Source organism: Cucumis melo, chromosome 7, assembly GCF_025177605.1.
Source record: "Cucumis melo cultivar AY chromosome 7, USDA_Cmelo_AY_1.0, whole genome shotgun sequence".
In the NCBI taxonomy this organism is placed as follows: domain Eukaryota; kingdom Viridiplantae; phylum Streptophyta; class Magnoliopsida; order Cucurbitales; family Cucurbitaceae; genus Cucumis; species Cucumis melo.
In genome coordinates this window covers 27,054,247-27,078,804 of record NC_066863.1, presented here as the reverse complement: position 1 = coordinate 27,078,804, position 24,558 = coordinate 27,054,247, and the positions used below count along the sequence as shown (strand labels likewise).

The following is a 24,558-nucleotide window of genomic DNA, read 5'->3' as shown; positions in this document are numbered from 1 at the left end:
CATGGTCATGAATTCTTAAATAGATGTTCTAATTTAATCATCGAAAGTAATATTTGGGATGTGATGTAGACATTTATTAAAATAATTTATAGTCATGGTGCAAAGTTTAGAAATCATTACAACTTTTTTTATATAAACAATAAAACAAAATAGATTTAAAACCTAATCCAAATTCGAAAAATTTTACAGAGAGGCATGACTCTTGTAAGTTGTCAAATGTTATTACTCAAGACATGACATTTGTCGTTGCGGTAAAGGAAGTTGAAATATTTGGTCTTATTAAGCTCCTTAATTGATTCTTTACGACATTCATCGCACTAATTATTATATGTTTTTCTTTTTATTTAAGACGATTTTCGACGGCCATCTGAGGATTTTTTTCGCATTCTTAATTTGACATTGTCCCAAATGCAAGTATTCGTAGAGGTTCTCCCTTATCTTTGGATCATGTTGGTTGGGTGCTTTTTGTGGTAAATTAACTTGTTTGATAGTTGGTCCAACTCCTTAATAATGGGACATGTTATTCATGGTTCTTTTCTTTCATAGTTGAGGTTATATGACATATGACCCCATCTCTTAGGGCCTTCCAAACATCAATTAGAAGTGAATAAGATGAGCATTGGAGCTATTGTTCATGATTTTAATAGCAAGACCCTGTTTTTGCTGTGAAAAAAGTTCAATTGCTAATTCCTTGCCTCTCGCCATGAAGTCATTGCTACGGCTTTCAAAGCTGGCATTTATCTGTAAGGGCTTATACTAATTTTCTTTGATTTTGTGGGACACATTTTGAAGAACTCTCTTTTTAATATTCTTGTGAAATCAATCATTATTTTTGTAGATTATTTTCAATGTGCTATACAATTTTATGGTGTTATTATGAAGGGCTTCTTTCTTGCTAAACGTAACTAGAGGACATATGAGTTGTCTAACATTAATGATATAACATTTTGTGGCGTTTGAGTTGGATAGTCCTAAATTGACATTAGAGTTGTGTATTGGTAACAAGTTGTCCTATAGAAATTTTTGGAAAAAAAATAACACATTTTCACCAATGTATTTTTTAATTGTTTGCATATAGTAGCAAATGACATTAAAGTCTAAATTATTATATAGTAAAAGATACAAATTCACGTGACTACTTTATTTTGTGAAGATACCAAAGTAGGTTTAGCTTAATGGATAATTGGTATGCCCTTCTATTTTAGAGCTTCAATCTCCATTCTCATAACCGTTATACTAAAAATACGAACTTTAATTCCATTTTAGTGACTATCTCTAATACTGAATTAGACGAGTCAATATTTATTAAAAGATATATTTTTTTTTATCATAAAAACACAATTCAAGAACTTAAAAATGGCTGTCATCCAAATGAAATTAATAAGCTTATACTTTCAAGAGACATTGAATTCAATACCAACTTTGTTTTCTTCTAATAAAAACCCACCACATGTGGAGTTCAATCATAGTTTTATATTTCAATATTTTCAGCAAACCCCACTAATGAAGTTTGAATTTTGTATTTCAATCATAACTTGCAAATTTAATATAAATTTTGATAGAGAACCTTATGGATAAATATTTAAAGAAAAATGAAGAGAAGCCAAATCGTTTATATCATTATTGTAATTTAATTTAGTCAAATAAGCAACCAATTAGAAACATCAAACAAATTCCTTATAATCGGTTTGATTATAATTAATTGACTTTCTTAATAACCAATCTAATTATATGATTTGATTTCAAGAAACAAATTCCTTCTCATCGGTTTCTTTTCTATCATCCGATTTCGATTCACTTTAGTCTTTAAATTATATATTTAAAATGTTGATTTTAATTTTTCTATTCTTTTAAACTTTGCTTCGTTTTGATTCTTATATTTTAAAATTTTCATCTCCGTTCTTATACTTTAAAAAAATGACTAATAAAATTTTTAAAATAGATAGTGCAACAAAATAAGAGAAAATTGAAAATGTCAAGAACGTTTTTAAATATTGCAAAATGAACCAAATATATATCTATATAGATAGATAGCAAAATATATTATCTAGCAATAGAATAAACTCAACATATGCCGACACAAAATTATAGATTACGATGATCTGCTCCATTTATTGTCTATTGTAATCTATCTATTATACTAGTAGATTTCAATGACAATTTTATTATTATCGTTAGATAGTAATATTTTGTTATATACGTAAATAACATATACATTCTAAAAATAAGTGTTTTGAAAATAGAAGCAAAAGTAGAGATATTCAAAACCCAAATTAATTAGTCAAGAGAGGTACCAATGTGGGATAGTGACATATATTCATGTGTTTGAATAGAAGAAGATTTATTGGTTTTATTTTCCGTACAAAATTCAATTAAATATATTATAGAATAAAAAAAAAAAGAGAGGTGAAGTCAATTATTTAAATTAATTTTTTGATTATTGTACCAATTGGATGAGATATAATATAATGTTTTAGCTACTTTGTTCATAATCTGCATGGGTTAGCTTGGTTAATTACAAATTTAATTAAGAGGAATTTATATTGCCTACATCTTCAACCTTGATTCTTAATAATATTATTTTATACCATAGTTATAGGTCTTATAATTACTAACACATTCGCATATCAATTGAGTTGGACCCGTAACTTTAAATTTCTTAAAACAAAGTTAAATACTATTATTATTAATAAAGTTTGTCTACTATAATTATGTTAACTTTCACTCTTTTCAAACTTATCTCTAAAAATGTCATGCAAAAAATATATAATTGTTTTAGTCAAATTTCTAAATTGTTATAAGTGAATAAACTGAGTGAATCGTTTATATATTTAGTTTTTACATGTGTTTAGACCTATTCAAATGTTAGATTAATAAAACTGACAATCATAATTATTACAGATAATACTTGTTAGAAAAATTCTTAATTAAGTATGAATTTATTAGCATATAAAAGTTTGAGGAAGTTTAATTCAAATTTAAAAATTTATAATCAAAACCAAACGTGTTTTTAAATATATCAAAAAAAAAATATTTTCGTTTTCTATCAAACTTTTAAAATGTTTTCATTTTTTCTGAACACATAAAAGTGGAATGTTTGTGGACTTTTTTTTCTATAATCATTTTGGTTTTTAGTTTTAGCTTTTGAAAATTAAAAATATAAATATTATTATCATCCCTAAATTCGTTGGTTTGTTATCTACTTCTTACCAAAAATCGAAATAAATTTTAGAAATTAGATAAAAAGAATTCTGAAAAAAAATCTATGCATCTTTTAAAATTAGCTAAAAAAATATTTAAAAATATATTATATAAAATTGAAAGAAAAGAAGTTTAATTTTTAAAAAAACAAAGAATTGAAAATCAAATGGTCATAGTATAGAGGATAAGAAATTTATCAAACACTTTTAAAAATTGAAAGATGAGATAGAGATCAATTTTTTTTATAAAAAAAAAAATATTAAGTTTTGAGATTTTTGGAATCGAAGAAACTCGAAGAACATTTTAATTTAAATTTGAACATTTTGTCTTTAAAAATATTTCAAAAAAAGAAAAAAAGAAAAAAGAAAAAGGCAAGAAGAGCGGAAGGGCGGCTTTGGGCAATTTGGAAAGTTACACGTGGCACGGACCCACCATAAACGTCATCAAAAAACATTTTTAGTATTGGATGACGAAGCCACGTTTTTCTAATTTCTATTTCTTTCTTTGGTCAATATACTTCTGGGTCTCTCTACTTATAATGCTCTTTTGATTTAGAGATAATACTTTGAGACATTCATTTTCCTTTTTTGGATTGTGGTTTAGAATCCTTCTCAGACAGTGCCATTATATTATCTATCTAATGAAGTTTTGATAATCTCGATGTTATTTGAGAGAACATGCTTTTGCGAGAAAAATGTTTCGCCTTAAAGGATCTTGCGTTGTGTTATATAACTTAATTGGATTTATTAATTTAGCGTCAGGTACGTAATAGAACTAAAACGTCTTGTTCTTGAGAATTAATTGTTTATTAGTGTGTTGTTATTTATTATGTTTGGCATGATTGTGTAATTTGCGACCTTCTTGGAGATTAGTCAAGTTGTTTATTGTATCGAATGATTTAAAGCTTCATTTTTTCAGGAGAATATTTGAATTAAATAATTAATTCTCGATCTATTTCCTTAAATTGCTTGTGTTTTTTCATTACGAAGTAAAAGTTATTATCTATTTGATTATAATGATTCTATTCAAGTGTGACGTAATTTTGTTATTAAAGGTTGAATTTTATCAAAATTGAGTTTGATATGAGATTTGAAAAAGTTAAAAAGTAATATCCAAGCCATTAATTTTCTTCCATATATTAGCTCTAAACCTATAAATTAGCCCATGTTCTTATATAGAAAACAATCTCACATCAAGTAATTAATTAAAGCCATAGGAAACAAATGTGAAGTAATTAAAAATGACATCTAATTGCTAATAATAATAACATCAAATTTAAATCATTGTCATTACAAGAGCTTCATTTTTACCAATGTGGGGGCTCAGTCTTCTTATGAATTCAATGCTCTCAACTTCATTTATGGATGTATTTTTCAAAATATATATAATTAGAATTTGAAAGGTCTTTTAATTGGAAAAAAAATGACATCTTGTGGGGACAACAAACCCATATATACATTCAAACCCTAAAGTCATAAAAGGAGTCACCTCCATTATTGGAATCCTAAGATTATTTATGACTACAGTATGAATAGAAACTTCACCAGAGGTTTCCATAGTAATTAGTATAATTATTAGTAAACTATATATCAACATATGATGTTAATTATGCGTGGAAAATTGTGTATATTTAATTTATAAAAATTATTTAATATCATTAACCATACAAGTATTCGGTTAACATGAACATAGATTAATTGACCGACATCGATTCATACAATCAACTTCGATCTAAGGTTCTATTTTCTCACCTACATATATTGTTCATCATCTTAGAAAATATGAAAATGACCATATATAGCATGTGATGATCATAATGTTAGTAAAATTTTGAATCTTCTATGATATTCTCACATGTATTATTGATTTCAATATACCAAATTTAAACAGCACTAATTTAAATTTCAAGATTTTATTTCAGCAAATAGAAAAGCATCCTAGGCAATTATTTCTAATTTTAGATTTGACAATGAAATCTTGATATTATTATTATAAATAGCCATTATTTGTGTATATATAAAACTTAAAATAGAATAAATACATGAAGAATATTACAAATTATATTCCAAATTCCAAAACCAGGTATCATTTAATTAAAGGTATTCACCAGCACCAACCATATTTATGAGGATAAAAATATCAATTTCAATAAATATAAAAAAACAAAATTATGTGTAGAAAATTCATAAGGTTTAATTATATATTATACAATTTTCCATATATTAATGGTAATCGAGATTTTGAAGAAATTTATTATTATTTTCTAATTCAATTTCTTCTTGTAATTATTAGCAATTTGTGATCAAACTTTTGTATCATTTGTTGATGGTAATTTCCTAGTTTAATTTTCAGAAACCACCAAACAACATTATCACCAAACCAACAAAGTTAAAGAAAATAGAAAATTTGAGGTCGAGAGTGTCAAGACCTAGATCAAAATAAGCCTAGAAAATAACATGTTGCCTTGACAAGGACAAAGTCAAGTCTAGCATAAAATACCTAATGAGAAGTGCCTTGTGGATGCCCCGACTCAAGGGATCATCGTCAACCAGAATGTGGCTAAGAGAATATGCTCTCAGCATCGACCTTAATTGATCTAGTTTAGCACGATCTTTCAACTATGAAACCTTAAAGAGAACCTAGGTCAACTATACCTAATATACTTGCTAAAATAGATACACTTTTTGACATATACTTACACTTTTCAAAGCTTGAGTGCCAAATACCACACATTGTTGTATAAATCTTTTCCATCTTATAAGTCACGTTCTTTCACAAATTATAAATTTACCATTGTTATCACGGAAAGGTTTTATACATTTTTTTTTATTCGAGTTTTGATTTTAGCAATGTTTCTATCATTGTAATTTGAACTTTCTCAACAAAAGTATAAATGAATTTCAGAATTATTGTATGTTGTAAGAAGGTTATATAAAAGAATAAAGTGGAAAAAGGAAGAAGAAGAAACATCCAACTACCCTTTGTCTCTCATCTTCCATCTTTAAAGAAGTGAGAAAAATCTGACTATGTATATAAATTTTGAACAACAAAAAGCCATCAACCATTATATATATATATATATTCTTCTCTTTCTTTTCTCTTTATTTTTAATCAGCCAACAAACCAATGGTCTAACTAATTAATGAGAGTTGATTGCTAAAAGAAATTGATTGCTTTCTAAGCTAATGAGAGAGTTGTAAATAATTATTTCAAGAAAAGGATGATCTTATGCCTAACTTAATTAACATAAAACCCTATTATATTTTAGCTTTCGATTACTTTTTTCTTTCTCAAACTTTTAATGAAAAAAAAAAGTGTCATTATCTTTTTGGGGGATTTGGTCAATTAGAGTTCAATACTAGCTGACATTATTTAAATTTAATTGGAGATCTAATCCAAAACAGTTAGAGATCAGAATAATTAAGATGAAGTTTTTTAAAAAACCAAATTTAAGATGAGTATAATTTTAATTCATAGATTGCTCATTTTGATCATTTTGTTTCCTTTTCTATTTCTATAAAGTCTAATTTCCCTTTTCTTTACGATTTTGGTTCATTTTAATGAATTCGGAAAAAAAGTATATAATTGATTACATTTTTGCCGACTAGTGAACCATTAATAAAGAGGGGGATTTGAAAAGTTAAATTCGGGATTAATCAATGTTCAGCTTTGAAGAAACAAATGTTAGAATCACAAAAGACAATATTTTGATTAGATAGAGTCAAAACATCAACGGTTTTAAAATGGTTCCAAAAGTTATATATACGTATTTAACGTGTGTGAGTCATAATACTTTGATGCAACAGGGTAAAGACATTAGGTCAAATCCATGACTAAAAAAGGGGGAAGTTTTGTCCTGAAGGTTAACCGAACTCTCTTTAAAAGTACAATATTCTAATTCATAATGATTTCAAAATATTCTTTTCTGAAAAAATAAAATAAAAAAAACCCTATAATAATCTATTGCTTTTGACGTTGGTAATATGTTCTTATTTTTTACGTTGGTTATATGTTAACGTTCTTATTTCACAAGTAAACTATCTTTCATAAAATACAAGAAAGTGAATTATTTTTATAGTAATTAAAATTTGTCTAACTCGTGAGTTTGGGAAGCATGACTAAAATGAAATTAATGGCTTTAGATAATGAAAATTGTGTTTGTTTAATTTTGTAATGGATCATGTGTAATTCTTTGAGTAAATGAGAATAAGGAAAAGCCTTGAAGTCTAAACATCACTCCAACAATATAGTAAATATATAATAATAATAATAATAATAATAATAATAATAATAATGACAATAGAGTTATTTAATATGAAAATTAGATTTATCAATGCATGGTTTATGATTCATATTATCAATTTATCGATCGATCATACATATCTATACTAAATTAAAATCAACTACGTACACTCATCTACTACAAAACTATCACTATCTTCTTATGGCCTATTATTTTACTCTTTAATCATTACACATTTGCTCTTGAATTTGGAAACATTATTATTAAAGTGAAAAGCTTTGCATCTTTGCACGTTCATTAGGGTACCTAAACTAAAGTAGTTTTGAGTGTTAGATATACCAAACTTGTGATTTCTTTCTTTCCTTTAATTAATTATACATCTCATTGTATTAAGTCAAAGTTTGTAATAATAATATCACTTAACAATATATTTGTATCAATTCCTTAGTCGTTAAGCTATCATCAATGTTTTAAACTTGATAGATGCATAAAAAAGCATCTAACTTCGATAGTTTTGAATGTTTTAATCCTTCAAAATTATTTTATGTACCACTCTTAGGATATCCTAGACCTCCTTTAGTAGAGGTACGATGTTAATAAGATGAAAAATACATTTATTCATAATGTTCAAAGAGCAAGAAAGTTTCCTAGAGAGGTTTTACCTTTCACATATAAATACATTTATTCATACTCATTAACCTTGTGGTTCATCTAAAGAAGTCGTCTTTTAGATTTGGATGAATGGGTGCATTGATATTTTGGTTTGTGTGCCTTCCAAAAGCTAATCATAACATATAAACTTAAAAAGACTAGAAGTTTAGGACGCTGATCAAATTGATTATTATAGTTATTAATTATAGTTCGTGGAAGTATGCGTTTTGGAGTTTCAAACTATTTTAATTTAGGTTATAATAATTATCCATTCTTTCGACTTTAACTTCGGATCTAAACGCAACGCACCCCTAAATTAACTTCAATAAAAATTAAATCATCTTAAATTTAACATGATAACTAGAATATATATTGGTAACATGTGCACATTGAACAAAAATTTGATTTTTAACTTTTTATGTGTCTTATGTTCTAGAATAAGATCAACAAAGTGATAGGGCTGACAGAGGAATTATTCACCAACTTAATTAATTAATTACTCAGATTACTTTAAAATTAACAAAAACTTTCCCCCATGCATTTCATTCCAAACTCCATGTGTCTATGCTTTAGACAAACAAAAAAGACATTTTAACTTGTTAATTTCAAATTTTCTTTTCAAATTCACACATATATCAAAACATATATACATACATACATATATATATATAAGAGATAGAAAAAGCAAAAGAAGCTTCTTTTAATTTCCCTTTTTTTATTTAACCTTCTTAATTCCCCCACATGGCATAGTATTAAATCAAAATAATGTAATGTCAAGTAGCATATTAGTAAAATTATAATAATGGATATTTGGCTTTTCCCATCCAATAAAAAATACTTAGAACTGCAGATTAGAAAGATTCTTTTTTTCTTACACAAAAGAACAGATTTCATAATAAAATATTAACGATAATAATAATTTATGGAGACAACATGTTGGGCTGCTAAATCTCTTATTACTTATTATTTAATTTACAAAAACATATGGGGACGAGTACACTACATCGAATTAAAACAACACATTATTCTTTGACTTTTTCTTCTTTTTTTTTTCTCAAAACCTTTTTGTTTTTGTTATTTATTATTATTATTATTATTATTATTATTATTATTGTATTCTTCTGGGATTTGATTTTTAGTTATAAATAACGACATGTCGATCCGAGAGGCTCGCCTTTATATGGGGTCGTTTTATGTTGTGGTTCTTCAACTTTGTTTTTCTTTTTCACTATTTTATTATTGGGTGTTGTGATCATGTCTAATTTAATTGGTTTTTATTCATTAATTTAAGAAGCAATCATCATTTTCTTTACATTATTCTTGTTTTATTAAGTCTACATTAGAGATTAAAATGGTCTAGATTTGAGTGTATATATAATTCATTTTTTTTATTTAGATTAAATTTACGTATTTTCAACTCTTGTTTATTTGGACGTAAGTTTGAGAAGAATTTTGAGGTAATGATGTAACGCTAAATATTTATAGATTCAGGAGGGTGATATTTTATGGATCAGTTTTTCAAAAACCTTAATTTACTTAGAGTTGTTTGTTTTTTTTTACTTGACTTTTTGTTTAATCCTTCAATTATGCATATATATTTTCTCAAGCTTGAGAGTCAACTTAAAGCATTGATATATATTTTATAATTTTTTTACACATAGTCATTTAATTTGAGGTAGAAAAATATTGTTGTTTTCTGTACATCAACAAATTACGATGAACTTCAAATTAGAGTAGAATGTATATGAGTATAATATGTATATAAAAAAAAAAAAAAATCATCAAGAATAGGTTAGGATTTTTTTCTATGGCATATTATGACAAAGTGTAGATTAAGGTTTATTTATTCTACATGTGTATATATTGGTGTTAAGAATACGACGATCAAAGTTCTATATATTAGCTAGGTATAAAATGGATATACAAGATTAAATTTCTTAAAAATTTTCACTATCGGTTGGATATCAAAAATGTGCTAATATTTACTTCACATATATACAAATGAGGAAATCCAAATATGACAAATATTTATTTTTTTTTTCTTTTCTTTTCTTTTCCTTTTTCTTTTATTAAATTTTACCAACTTAAACTAATATGGACGAACATGAGTTCACTATATAAAATATAAGAAGAATGTAAATGAAATTTCAAAAGTATTTCCACTTTTAATATTGACTCTATAAAATAAACTAAGTTTGTATGATTAAATTTTAATATCGATGAGTTTTGGGATTGTACTTTGGCATCGATCAAGATGATAAAGTTATCTTCTTTTTTTTGTGTGTGGTAAGTTTTTATAATTTTTAAAGCATTTTCTAAATTTGTCTAAAGCACCGATAAAATTCAAATTAAATTTAACTCTCTTCTCGTGAAAATAAACTGTATTTGAGTTGTATTTGAGTTAGTAGAAAAATAATTGCTAATTTTATATAAAAGACAATAATTAGAAGATGTTAGAATACTTTCCTCTATAAATTTTGTAGATCAATCTAAAAGACAATATAATTATAAGTTAAATATTTATTTAAAAAAAAAATTAGTTAGGCATAAATTATTATTATGTCTCTTCAAACAAAAATTAAATTAAAGAGAGAATTTAATAATAAACAAAAATGAGATTTTATAGTCATGGTTGGTTTAATTTTATTTCTTTATTTACTTTGTGATTTTCTTGAAAACACTAGTTTGAACAAAAGAAAAAATATTTATATATATTTCCATATAATATAATAAGATGAGTAATTTTCGTACACTAGTTGTATCAAAATCTATACTTTTTCCAATTTCTCAAAAACCATATATTAATAACAAAGAATGAATTCTCTCATGAATTAATTTTTTTTGCAGTATACTTCAAATTGGTTACATTGTTTTAGTGAGTGAATTTCTTTAAGAAAAAAAAAATGGAGAGAACGACAAAATAGAGGCGGCTGTGAAAAAATGTCCCCTCAAATCTCAAATCTCAAATCTCAATTATAGGAACATACGTGGTCTCATGGCCACACACACACACACACACACACCAATCTCCATATCAACTTTCCATATATATATATATACATATATACTCTTGATTATAAGATTATTGAATGTCAATAATAAAAGAATATATAGTTATATAACTCTACTTTGATTGGATGTTTTTTCTTTTAAATTCAATTAAGTCCTCCCTCTTCTATTCAAAGCCTTCTATGATATTCATTTTCCAATTTTCATGAGTTTCAACCAAATATTCACACAAATTAGTTTAACAAAATATCACCCTTTCTTAGTATTGATAGCACTCTGTTGGTAAGATATGATAGCAGTTTATTAGGGTTTATTATTTAGATATTTTTCTGTATTTATAAATATTTCTTTTATTTATTTTTTATATTTGAAAATGGAGTTTTTCAAGAATAATAATTTAGGGAAAAAAATAAACAAACAAACTATAAACATTTTGTAGCAAAAAAAATCACTAAGAACCAAAATCTATTGTATTTGATTGATTTTGTTGTAAAGTGTAAATATTTTGCATTTTGTAACATTTTTGACAATTTTTCTTTTGAAAATAGAATTATTAGTGATTTTAATTTAGAAAAATTAATAAATAACGAAGAAATTCATCGAACAATAAGAAACGTTCAAGATTCTCTGGCAATCATTTTTTACTCGTACAAATTGTAATCACAAATAGGATCTAAATCAATTAGATTGGTGTTTTTAGCATCCCTACAAATAACTTCAATTTTAACATTATTAGTAAAAAAGAAAGAACACTTTTTTTTTCTAATACAAGATGTGATCATCTACATTAATTTCATTGCATATTGTGACAAAAGAAATTTCACAAATCTTGACATCAAAAAGCACTTTTTTTTGGGCCACATAATTTGAAACCATCATTCATCTCAATTCTCAACCCTCTTAAAAAATTTTACTATAAAGAATATATAAACTCAACTTCTGTGCCCTAATTCCCAAACATAAACAAAATTAGGTTTAAACCCCCATTGGGAATTAGGGCTATTCCAATATTTTTTTATCTAAAAGAAAAAGGGAAATAATCCTTTACCTTTTCATTAAAAGAAATAATGAAACTATTCCAACTTTACTTTATGATCAAAATAATTTGCATGGGACATTGGAACTTAGCAGCCTCTTTATTATAAACTAATAAAAGTAGTTTAGGGATCAGATTAGATTATATAATAGTAATCCATTTATCCCTTAAACTTCTAAACTACCTAATTAAACCCTTAAATTTTCATAAACAAATTAAGTTAGATTAAACTTCCGTAAAATTTAGTTTTCATTAGAAGTCGTCTAACATAATTCTAATCGTTGATTTTCATTGGACGTTGGTTGATGCATGCACGATTAAGTTGATTCATTTATTAATACAAATAATTTTTCGAAAAATAATATTAAAGGATGGTGTAACATGATACAAACTTATAAAATTAATACAAGTCAAAAGAATTTATGGGTTTAAATTGGTTTTTTCTACTAAATTTTATTTCTTAGAATTAAATTTTATGAATGCATCACTTTATTTAGAAATTTTTAGAGAGAGAAAAAAGGAATGGGGACTATCAAGGCCACTTGATTAGGAAAGATGAAGCCCACATGATTAACATATCATAAAAGAAAAATTATAATTTTATTTTTTGCACTTTTCTTATTATTAATTTTTTGTTCATTTAGTAGGTAATAAATAAAAAATAAATAATAAAAAAAAGGTATAATTATGATTCTTTTATTTATGATAAATTACTAGTATAGTTGCATAAAAAAGAAAAAAAAAAGTCTTGAAAAGCTAATGTTTATTATAGTTTGGTTATGCTAAAAAAATATAAAGAATATTAAATAAATTCTTGCTAAATCTACTTTGTTTTTTTAATTGTGTATACATGTGAAGATGTATTCTTGGGGTTTTAATTTATTTGTTAACACATGCTTCAAAATATATTTCTTTATAGAGTATTCTAATTATACATTTTTGGGCTATTAAATTGACATGAAAATAGGTCTTAAATCATTTTTTAAAAGAAATTAAAACAGTAGAAAACAAAAATAGAAATTTGTTTACTAATTTTAGATTATATTACAAATAAATGGAAATTTTCATAAATATAAAACTATTAAAATATCCATTTACTCATCTTTTTAAATATTCTAGTTTTTCCTCTCTTTTTTTTACTATTTTGTATTGTTTTTCTTCCTTTCTGTTTTTTTCTGCTGCCATTTTATTCTATCTTTTTTTTCTTTTCTTTTTTCATTTTTTTAAGTCATTTAGATTTGGATAACTAAATTTGATTTGCTTTTATAGTCTTTCTTCTTTTCTTCTTTTTTTCTTTTTTTCTTTTTTTTTTCATTGTGGTTTCCTTTTTTCATTTAGATTTGGATAAAAAAGAGCCAAATGTTCGTGCAACAAATTAAATGAACAAATCTAAACGGTCGTGTACTGTATACCAAATATATTACACGCATTGTTAACGATGTAGTTGATGGTACATTTTTTGTATTTTTCATTGTGAGTCTGTAGGCTTTTTCTATTTTCAAAATTGTTCTAAATATTTTATATTTTTTAAAAGACACTTTTTATTAAAAATATGAACTTCATCTAAACCTAATAAATTTGAAATTGCAATATATTGAAGAAGTAAGATCAAAATGTAGAATTATAAAATGTACTTTAACAAATAATTTTGATGAGAATTACATGCATCATAGTATTAATTTTAGTTAAATAATAAATAACAAATCACTCAACAAGAAAATAAAAATGGACACAAAAGTAGACAACTTGCATGGGAAAGTTAAATCCCCACATGATTAACAACAAAAAGAAATATTAACAAATAATAATAACTTTGATTATTGTGCTTTAATTTTGTATTAATTTACTTTTCATATATAATTTAAAAGCTTACTTACTATCCCCATTGTTCTCTGATTTACACCAACTTATGATGTACTGTTCGTAAGAAAGAATCAAATAGAAATCGTTTCTGAAGGAGAAGTGCTTATTTATATAACACCATAAAAATCATATGAACCCTATTTTTTTTAATTAACCTTGGGGGAATTGGGATACTACTAATCAATTTTGAAGTAGGAAAAAGAATAAAGTCATTTCAATTTTTAAATCTGTGGATCCTTCTTTTGTCTTATTTTTGTCCTTACTCTTATGAGGGGTTTCTTAAATTGATTCTCATCCAAAGTATTAGCAAACAAAATATCAATCAAAATTAATTAATTGTGCATTTTTAATTAATTTAATTAATTTCTATTCAAAGCAGTTTTAGTAAACACACAGTATTAATGTTTTTCTTCATTAATATAAATTCCCATTTACTATCACTATGAATGATTGGAATAAGAAAAAGCACCATTTGTACCAAAAGGAAAGGGTATAGCCTCTAATGCTCATATGGATATCTATATTGTTCTTCAAGTTAATGTGTGTGTGGGTATATATACATATATATAATTTTCACATTTTATGAGTTTTTTGTATTGAAGAATATTAAAAATGTGACAAACCCCACTTCTTGAATATTGTGAATTGCATTTATATTGAGCAAATTTCAATTTCACTGCATGATTATGAAAGGTGAGAAATTTGGTTCCACCATTCTTAACTAACCTAAACCAAACCTAAACCACTTTAGCTTTACCATTTCTCCATTTGAGTGTTTGAGAAGTCAAGCCAAAGATAGAGAAGAAAGGGAGAGAGAGAGAGAGAGAGAGAGAGAGAGAGATGAGAAGTTACAACCACACAAGGCCAAAAATGCCCTTTGGTTTACCAAACTTAAACAATTATTATAAAAATGAATAAGAAGTTTACCATGAAGTAATATTCTCCCATTGTATATATATATATGTATGTGGAGATTTCATTTAGTGAAATACTTACAACTCGACACTCGAGATATATAATTCAACTGGACAAGGTAATCATGGTTAATTAAAATGTCGAAGGTATGAATCCCTACTTTACATATGATGTTGCTACAACAATTTTGTGTCTACAATGTCGATTCTTAATTGGTGTTAATTATATATTTATGACAACGAATTACAGATGATCATCATTTTTGTGGTTGTGTGTGTGGGCTGACAAATTCATGTTATTGTGCCATCATACATCTACAGTATGATGTACTCATCTTTTCTTTGACTTTCATTCACATGCAGGTGCAATGCAAGGTGATGATGCAAATAGGCGTCGCCACGATCGAGACTTCTGGCATGCACGACAGGCGTTTTTAAAAAGCTATAACTTCTCCGATGGATATAGAAGAGATGATGGATTGAAAGGGAAGATGAAGAGGTCGATGAAAGAGCTGAATAGATCAACTAGTCGAATGGTTGGAAGCATCTGTGAAGACGTGGCTAAAAGGAAGCTTGGAATTCGGGTTTATAGGCTGACAATAAGTCTCCCATCAATGGTTTTTATGACAGTGAGGTGTTTTATGCCAACATTTAGGAACAAAGAGAATACACTACAAACATATAGTTACTAAATTCTCAATGTAAGACCTCACACACTAAGAAGATAAATGTCATGATCTAAGAGAGAATTAATCTATATTGTAATTTAAACTTCAATATATTTTTTTTTCTTTTTCTTATTAACAAGTTACGAATATTTGTTGGTTAACCATAAAGGTGAAAATAGAGATTTCAAAAAACTTGTCTAAAGTCAACATGAGTATAATTCAACCAACATAAAATTACAGTACGATGAACCCTTAAACCAAAATTAAATCTTTCACCTCAAATTTTTCTTTTTCAATTTAATAAATGAATAGTGTAATTTAAACTTCCATGCTTAGAAGGAGAGATGGTATTTTAGTCGTTGAATGGTAAGGTAAAACTTCATTCTTCATATGCAGCTATTCAATGCATAGAGAGCTTTCTTGAAAAGTGTGAAGTTGAGCTTTGCTAACTAACATAGTATATATCCTATTGACTTCAAAGTCAAAAAATTGCCCCGAAAGGAAAACACAGTTTAATTTGATAGAAGATTTTACATAGAATAATGCACTATTCATTTGCAAATGATATATATGATCAATTATTAGGAAAATCAAATTATCATCATATTACATCTAATAATTTTGATGTAACCTCTTGACTTTCAATTTTAAAGATATTTTCGTAATTTAGATATGATTAATAATGTGATAATAGGCGGTCTAAAGTATTGTCAATCATGTTGTTTTGGAAAGATGTTTCTAGTTCAATTCAGTAGTCAAGAACATTCAAATACAACATGGAATTGATCATCCTATGTCATTCAAATACAACTAGACGACTACAAAGCAAAGTCATCTCTTGCATTTGTGTACCTATCCAATCCCCAAACTTTCAAAAGTAGAAATCGAATCCTTGAGCTTTTGAGTTTTTCAAAACCAACAAATCTACTACAAAACTAAAAATTTAGAGCTCAATTAGATACCATTTTAGTAAAAAGTTTAAGAACAAAATAATCACAAATTTTAAAATTCGAATACTAAAGCTGTAATGTAACCCAAATAAATATAAAACATGGTAATTTCAAACCACCCAGCAAGAAGCCATGACACTTGTCTATCATAAACAATTGAAGTAAAGGAATACAAGAAAATCCCTAATTCTTCAACAAGGACGTTAAAAAGAAATGTATTGAAACTCTAATCAACAGTCGAAGAAACCAATAAAAAAATTTACAATGGTAAAACTAGAAGCACAGAAGCAGTTATTCGTTAATCTCTTCTCATAAGGTTTGGTTACATCTAAAAGTGGCTAAGAACATGCTCCTAATTATATGAAAAAAAAAAAAAAAAGGTAAGAAACATTCCATTTCATATAAGCCAATTGACACTAACATTACCAAGCCAAGTGAAAAGTGGGAACTGAGCCAAAGCAATAAAGAGCAATAGATAGTGATGCCTGCTTGAATCATAGCTCCTCACCTCAGCAAATAGCACTCTCTTCATCGTTTTCACCAAGAATATTCCCATGCATAAGGCCATCCATGGCATGAGAAAATAGTATGAGTATTTCAGCGTTATTCTTCCAATGGCTGCCAGACACAGTCCGGTAAACGCGTATCCAGCATATGCAACAATATCGAGTAATGGTGCCTCCCCACTTCCCAGTGATAATAGTGTTACTTTAAGCAGCATGACTTGCATAAACCAACCAAGCAATCCCTTGATGAACAACCAACTCAAAGCTTCTGGAGTGAACCTACAATCATTTAGGAAAATAATGATAATTAATGATCATCTTGATTTTTTGTGAGTAGGTAGTTGTAGTTGAGATACAAAGATGAGCAGATCAAAGTTTTGAGAGAGTAAAACAAAGTCGTCAAGCATCCTAGAGGGGGCATTCAGCCGTTCACACAACTTGAGCTGAGCAGCCCAATCACCAAACTGATGGGGAGAGAATTCATAATCTACTATACTAAACATGCAAGAATAGAAATGATGATTTCATTAAAAGAAACATTTGAAAATTATATATAGCATACGTCGAGAAATCGTGAGAATTATTAATAAATGAAAACTTGAACATTCATTGGTTGGTTACTCCTTTTTATATGCATTGATAATACATCTCGTATGAGGATAAACATTAACAGCAGACGTGCACATCACCAATATAATCAGAAACAATCAGTATCAAATTCATAAATAATTGCTGATGACACAGTGGAAACTACAGGATAAGTTACCCAAGGCAATCTGCCTCACCATCCAACCTATTCGAAGGGAGTTGTTATCAACATAGTATCCATCTGTTCCTTGAAAGGAAGATTTATCTCCCATTAACCTTATTGCATATTCGGCATCAGCCTCCAATTCTAGGACTTTTAGATACTGCTCCAGTTTAGGAAAAAGGGAAAGGAAGGTAATAACGGAATGGAATAAAATTTGGCATTCTTACTTTACACACTTTTTTGTAGAAGCATTTCTTGTCCAAGAAAATGAATCTACAAGTATCAAAATGGTCCAACCTTTCTGCACTTCTAAACCAGGTCACTCTTTCACGAAGGGAGGATTTCTTGCACTGCAAAAAGGAAGTTCGAGTTTGTTCCCAATTAAATCTGCTTTGTAAGCTCTCCAAGAGAAAAGAAGGGTACTGGAGGAAAGTCTGTGTAACCAGATTTGGAATGGCAAAACTCCAAAGAGTTGAGTTCTTGTAGACTACCTTCTCTTAGCAGCTTCAACACCTTGGATAGATAGAGGTTCAGAGAAGGTTTTCTAGCTTATGCATCGCGCCCTATGTTTTTTTCTATGTTCTTCAGAAGTGAGGAAACTCTCTCCGACCTTTTACTTCACTGTGTCCTTGCATCTAGAGTGTGGAATTTCTTTGCAGATCTCTTCGATTAGCAAGGGTGTCAAGAAAAGTCTGTGGACAGATGGCTGCCTGAAGTTCTTTCTGGGTGGCTCTTTAAAGACAAAGCAAGAGTTATATTGATGAATGCCATTTCTAAGTGGTTCTAAATTCATAAGTCTTTCTATTGGGATGGCCTAGTTGCTCATTTCTGGAAGGATTATTGGTTAGGAGAGTCACCAGCACATCCCTACTTTTTGTCTTCTTTTATTTTTAATTTTTTACTTTTTGGATAAGAGACAATTTCACTGATGAGTGAAACATCCAAAGAGTACAAACAGAAATAACCCAATATAGAGAAGAAAACCAAGCACACAAAAGCATTACACAAAAAGCAAAAATACAAATAATGATGAACAAGGGAGAGATGATGAAAAGTTACAAGTCAATCCATAAAAAAAATGTGTAAGATACTGTTTTTATTTGTTTGAGATTTGAGGAAAGATACTCTGTCTTCTTTAAATTATCATTGAAGAGGAAATTGTTTCTAAGAAAGCAAGACTCATATGTGACCACAAAATCATCTTGTGCGAGCCAAAGGGATTGTCAGTGAGAGTACGTGTGAGGAGACTCGATACATCATTAGGGAGTGGGGTAAACCATCCAAAGGATAAGGTAATTTCTTTCCCAAAACACTTGGCAAATAGGCATTGAATGAAAAGGTGGTCGGGGTCTCATAAGCAGCATGGCAAAGGTGGCAGCAATGTGAAGAGAGCCATGTGTAGGAAACATCTCTGTATTTTGTCATTTATATTGATGGCATTGTAACTAATTTCCTTGGGGAAAAATTTAACTTTTTTTGGGTAGAAATTCGTCCATACAGCATCACGTCCATAAGAGAGGTGTTTGGTGCAGCCCCCACTGCCCCAAATCGTTGGCCAATGATTTAGTGGAGAAAAGACCATTTTTATCAAGATTCCAAATCCATTTCTCTTCTGGAGGCCAACCAAACTCCATCAAGAATGTTCGTGAGAGCCATCCGTTATTCGAATTCGTCATCTTTGAAGTTCCTTCTACAGGTGATGGTCCATGTCCATCCACGTTGTTCATCCCAAAAATTGTTCACAGTGGACTTATTGTGTGTGGCCAAAGTGTATAGTTGAGGAAAAAGGTTCGATATAAGGGCTTCATTCATCCAATGGTTATGCCAAAAAGAGGTGTGGTTGCCATTCCCAACTTCGATAGAAACCCTCTCTTCGATAAAGTTTAAATGAGACAGGATGGTTCTCCATGGACCTTCAATATGATCTGGAAAAGAAGTGTTGGGCCAAGCATCAGTACGCACGTGAGAGAGGCAACTTCTTTGTGGTAGTATCCTGAAATCCATAATTCATTTCCATATTTAAGCATCAATAATTCATTTCCATAAAGCAACTTCTTTGTGGTAGTATCCTGAAATCCATTTAGGAAGAAGAGCCCTGTTTTTGTCTCCAATGCCTAGTATGCCCAGTCCACCACGTGAGAGAGGCTTGATAATTTCGTCTCATCTAACAAGATTCATCCCATTTTGGTTTTTGCCCCCTTTCCACAAAAAGGATCTGTATAGTATGATAGTACTAACCTTGGTGGGGATCTTGTATAGGAACAAGTAATATTTAGGAAATTTTGTGGCTAGTAGAAGGCTAAGATGACTGCCTTTGCAAATGTGTGATGATTTAATGACCGTAGTCTTCATTCCACTTTTTCGAATATAGTTCAAGGCTTATCAAATAGGGAAGCTTCCAAAAAGCAAAGTTCATATGTTTCTTCCTTGATCTCTTTATTTTTGAGGTTTTAGTTATTAGTGCATCTAAAATGATCGCTTATGGAATCCTAATCCTTCAAGCTCTTTTGGTTTCTCTTTTTCCATCTTATCTTGTCTAGTTTCTCTCATAGAATAAGACTTTGGTTCCAAGAAGGTTTTAAAAAAATAGGTAAGAAACTATGCTTCCATTGATAGAAATGAAAGCATAAACAAGGGCAGACGAGAGAAGAGATAAATGGAGTCTAAACCCGCAAAAAGAATCAATCCAACTAAATAAAAATTAGCTTAATTAAAAAAAAAAATTCCTTTAAGTGATTCCCACAACGAGACATTAAATCTAGCAGCCTCTCAATCATCCTCACTTAATCTCTCAGCTCTGTTCTTTTTTATATATAAGAAACGGAGATGTTTATTCATCAAAAGAACAACCAAGGGCAGAAGGTTGAGAAAACCCTCTCCCGCAAAACTGAGAAATGAGAGAGCCCTCCAATGATTAGTCAATAGAAGATTATAATTACAAAATAATCTTGTGTAATTTTCGCATCTCTCTAAATATCATATTATTCTTCTCAAGCCAAATGTCTCAGAGAATAGCAAAAGAAACTAGCAGGCAACAACATTTTACCCTTCTTCCAAATGAAGAATTCACACACCTCTTCCACCTAAACCGTAAAGCTACACTCTCTACTTTGGCCCAAACATAAACCAAACAAGTTCATGAATCTCAAGAGAGATGGATTACACTAGCAAGCCCAAGGCATATAATCAAGGTCCTCCCCTTACTGTCTACAAATAATTTACTATTGTGAGTACATGGATTGAAGAATGCCTTTGATGACAACTCATGGTTTTTTTTTTTCAATAGAAACAACTACTTCCATTCCAAAAAGAATGTAAGGGCATGATAAAAAACCAAGCTCCCCCCCCCCCCCCCCAACCGAAAAAGGGCTCCAACAAAGGTGCAATACCCCTCCCCACACCCCTAAAAGACTTTAATATTATTATCACCCCAAATATACCGTAACAGAGCGCACACCCCTGCAAGCCACAAGAACCAGCCCTTCTCAAGAAAGAGAGAATTGAGGAGGAACTCCCAATCAAGTCTTTAATACCCCTCTCACAAGCATGCACCAAACCAAACTCCTCAAAAAAGTGGTTCCCAAAGACATTGCAAACCCACAGCTCCAAAGCAACCAATCCAAGTCTTTCTTTGCCTTTCAACAAAGAGTAGCCAAAAGAACACATTAATGAGGGCACATCCTCGAAAGCCGATGCATTTGGTGAGTTGTAAGGTTAAAATCCAGCAAAAATAACCCAGACCCACTACCACACATGCCGTTCCATGTGGTAAGTTTCATGGTATTGACCCTCCCATGTCACCTACCACACAAGAAACACAACCTTCTTTCCAGATTTTAACCGCCCGAAGAGAAAGCAAAGACAACTTGGGGAGAAGGGGTAGACAAAAAATAATTGCAAGAGAAACCCCTAGAAGAATTGAGGGTCCAAATCCCAACACCGCTTTCCCTAGGAATGCATGTTGATTTTGAACCCCAAGAAGTATCACCACAACCAACCCAAGAAAAAACCACAAACAGTTAGGATTTTTTTTTTTTTTTTTTTTTTTGGGGGGGGGGGGCTCCCTTCTTTGGTCCAGTTGTAAATATTTTCATATGTGCACGTGCCGTGAAATTATAGTCTCATCTTTAAAATAAAAGGTTATAACAATGGTACACCAAAAACTTATTTGCACTCACTTTCCTTGAAGACCAAGTGAGAAGCCTGCAAGAACAACATAGGTGCCAAAAGCCATGAATGGAATGTACAAGTCTGGTGCATTGATATCATAAATTGGTGGCTTATACGATAGTCTGCCCCCAATTGGATCAGTTATTCGTGTCCAGTGGCCCTGAAACAAAAGCAACACGATAAGGGTATTCTTTCATGGAGTAAGGAGAGAGTAAGGGCAACAAAAATCATCAAGGGAGAAATTAAAAGACTGGTACATACCCTGTGTAGAAATGGAAATAGGACAACCTTCAATTTATTTCTAACATACTGGTCGTTCACTTGGAAGTAGTATTGGGGATCTGAAAAGTACCTACTTATCTGTCCATTGCAATAATAATAATTAATTAATTTAAATTAAAAAAAAAATTAGAAAGAAGAAGAAGAAGAAGCTAAATTCCTTCAGTCATCTGAGAACCAAAAAGCTTAGGCACGAGCTTAAAAATTTCAAAGCCCCCAATTGTTAGAAGGTCTTCATCTTTCTCAAGGTTTTAACAATGAAAGAGAGAATCATTAACATCATCTTGGAAGGAGATAAAGATAACACTAATATATAGGAAGCATTATGAATTTTCAGTCTTCTTACTTGAAGTCTCTCTCTTTTGTGCCATTATGGTGTGGTTTTTCCTGTTTGGTTTGGTGTTTTGGCCTTTTGGAGTCCTCTTCTCAGTTGTTTTTTCAGGCTTTTGTATTTTTGGTGTTTTGTTGTTTCCTAGGTAGTTTATTCTCTCCATTTGGGAGGTTGTATACTTGAACTCTTTTTTTCCTTTTCATCTATCAGTGAAAAGTTTGCTCCTTGTTCAAAATAATATATACAAAGATTTTTTCGTTCATCTTCTTCAATATTTTCATTGATTAGGTGAAAAAGGTGAAAAGATAATGATCTTTTGCATCCTCTCCCCATTGGTATTGCAGAAAAACCACCCCAATTGAGATATAAGAAAAAACGCTACCTTTATATTTTTAAAAATGTGTTTGGTATGCCCTATTATTCTTTCAAATTTTCACAATGAAAGTTATATTTCTATAAAAATTTTGAAAAAATAGAAATCTGTAGCCTTTTCTGAATTATAAATCATGGATGGTGATAAATTTACAGAGGAAATAGTACTCACATTGCTTTGAACATACTCTGAGCTTGACCCAAATATTTTCTCTCCATATGCACCCAATCCACCTCGAATTAGTCCAGATCCAGCACCATAAAATGCATTTCCAAATGGATTTGGCTGAGAGCTTGATGGAGGCTTTGGAGCTGCGGGCTGGGCTTCAACATTATTATACATTCCTGCATTTGAATCGAACAAAAGAATTCCTCATAAAAAAGGAGTATGATACTTGAATCACATAAGAAGTTTTCTTTTTACTTCATTTCAAATCAACGTCATTTGTGTATTGAGAAAATAAAGGATGAACCCACATTAAAATATATACTTTCACGAACAGGCTATATTGGTGTTATTATAGAACTCCAAAATGCAAGCACTATTGCAGCTAAGCCTCAACTTGAATTACTTGTTCTCTATCATAACGTTAAAAAGTATACGTCTCCTGATGGGGATTCGCTTAGAAGTTAGAACATTGGCAGGGAAAAATCATCATTTCCTTCAACCTTTTCAAATCCCAAGAAGTCCGCATAACTAATTTCAGCTCTTATAAATGCTAAAATTGTAAAGAGAAAAAAATAAGAAAAAAAAAAAGTCCGCCAACATTAACCATTTCCAGAACAGAATCAGATCACAAATCACGCCACAGCATTCAATTTCCACACAAAAACTTTGAAGTCACGAGGAACGAATCGTTGATCCAAGAGTAATAAGAAGCTGTCCCAACACTAGGATAAGATCTCAATTCTCAAGTTCGATAGGGGAATATAAACCAAAGGCAAATGAATAGCTCATATCACAAGAAGCAAGTAACAATTTCTTTGTACTTTCACGAAATGAAACACGCCGTGCTTTCCAGATTCAAAAAAAACAATATGATGAAGTAATAAAGAAAAAGAAAAGAGGAACCTGTGAAGAAAAACGAGCGAGGGGAAGATCAAGTGGGTGAAGGTTCCAAAAAGGAAGACGGGGCGGGGGGGCGAGGGCTTCGCAGTGGAGGCGGTGGAAGAGAGGTCGAAAAGGTTCCGGCGAAGGCCGCGCTTAGGGGAGAAGAAAGCGAGCGAAGCAGATTTTTCTTTTTTTTTCTCTTCTTTTTGGAGTCTTTGAATCTGAAGGTGAACTTTGGGTCTACACTGAGACTTGGGCTTGGATTCCACGTGGCACGTCCATACCTTTTTCTAATATTCCCGAAATACCCTCCTCCTACCACTAGGCACTATCTCAATTTTCTGTTAATCTAATTCACAGTTCGGTTTGGTTCAGTTTTTATAAGATGTAAAAATTATAAAGAGAGATGTTTCCGTTTCCTTGGTTTGGGTTTGTTGTTGGGTCGGTCGGTTCGTAAAAAATCTAGGTTTCACAGGGAAGAGTAAGGTGAAGTTGAAGAACGGAAATAGAGGAGATGAATGAGAGTGAAAAAATGTTTACAAAACCCTAAGAAAGCTTTGAGC

The 24,558-nt window shown here is 29.8% G+C and overlaps 1 protein-coding gene and 1 long non-coding RNA gene across 2 annotated transcripts; one reads left to right on the top strand and one right to left on the bottom strand.

Annotated features, from left to right (window-relative positions):
- Nucleotides 1-14,959: 14,959 nt before the first annotated feature.
- On the top strand, nt 14,960-15,694 carry LOC103494510 (uncharacterized). Its single transcript, XR_538673.2, has 2 exons — nt 14,960-15,064; nt 15,281-15,694. It is a non-coding gene; the product is annotated as an uncharacterized LOC103494510 (long non-coding RNA).
- Nucleotides 15,695-16,734: 1,040 nt separating this feature from the next.
- On the bottom strand, nt 16,735-24,218 carry LOC103494509 (uncharacterized). Its single transcript, XM_008455712.3, has 5 exons — nt 24,017-24,218; nt 23,117-23,289; nt 22,224-22,322; nt 21,971-22,122; nt 16,735-17,320 (listed from the first exon to the last, which is right to left on the bottom strand). The coding sequence occupies exons 2-5, from the start codon at nt 23,285-23,287 to the stop codon at nt 16,933-16,935; spliced, it is 810 nt and encodes a 269-aa protein (XP_008453934.1). The 5' UTR covers nt 23,288-23,289; nt 24,017-24,218; the 3' UTR covers nt 16,735-16,932.
- Nucleotides 24,219-24,558: the final 340 nt, after the last annotated feature.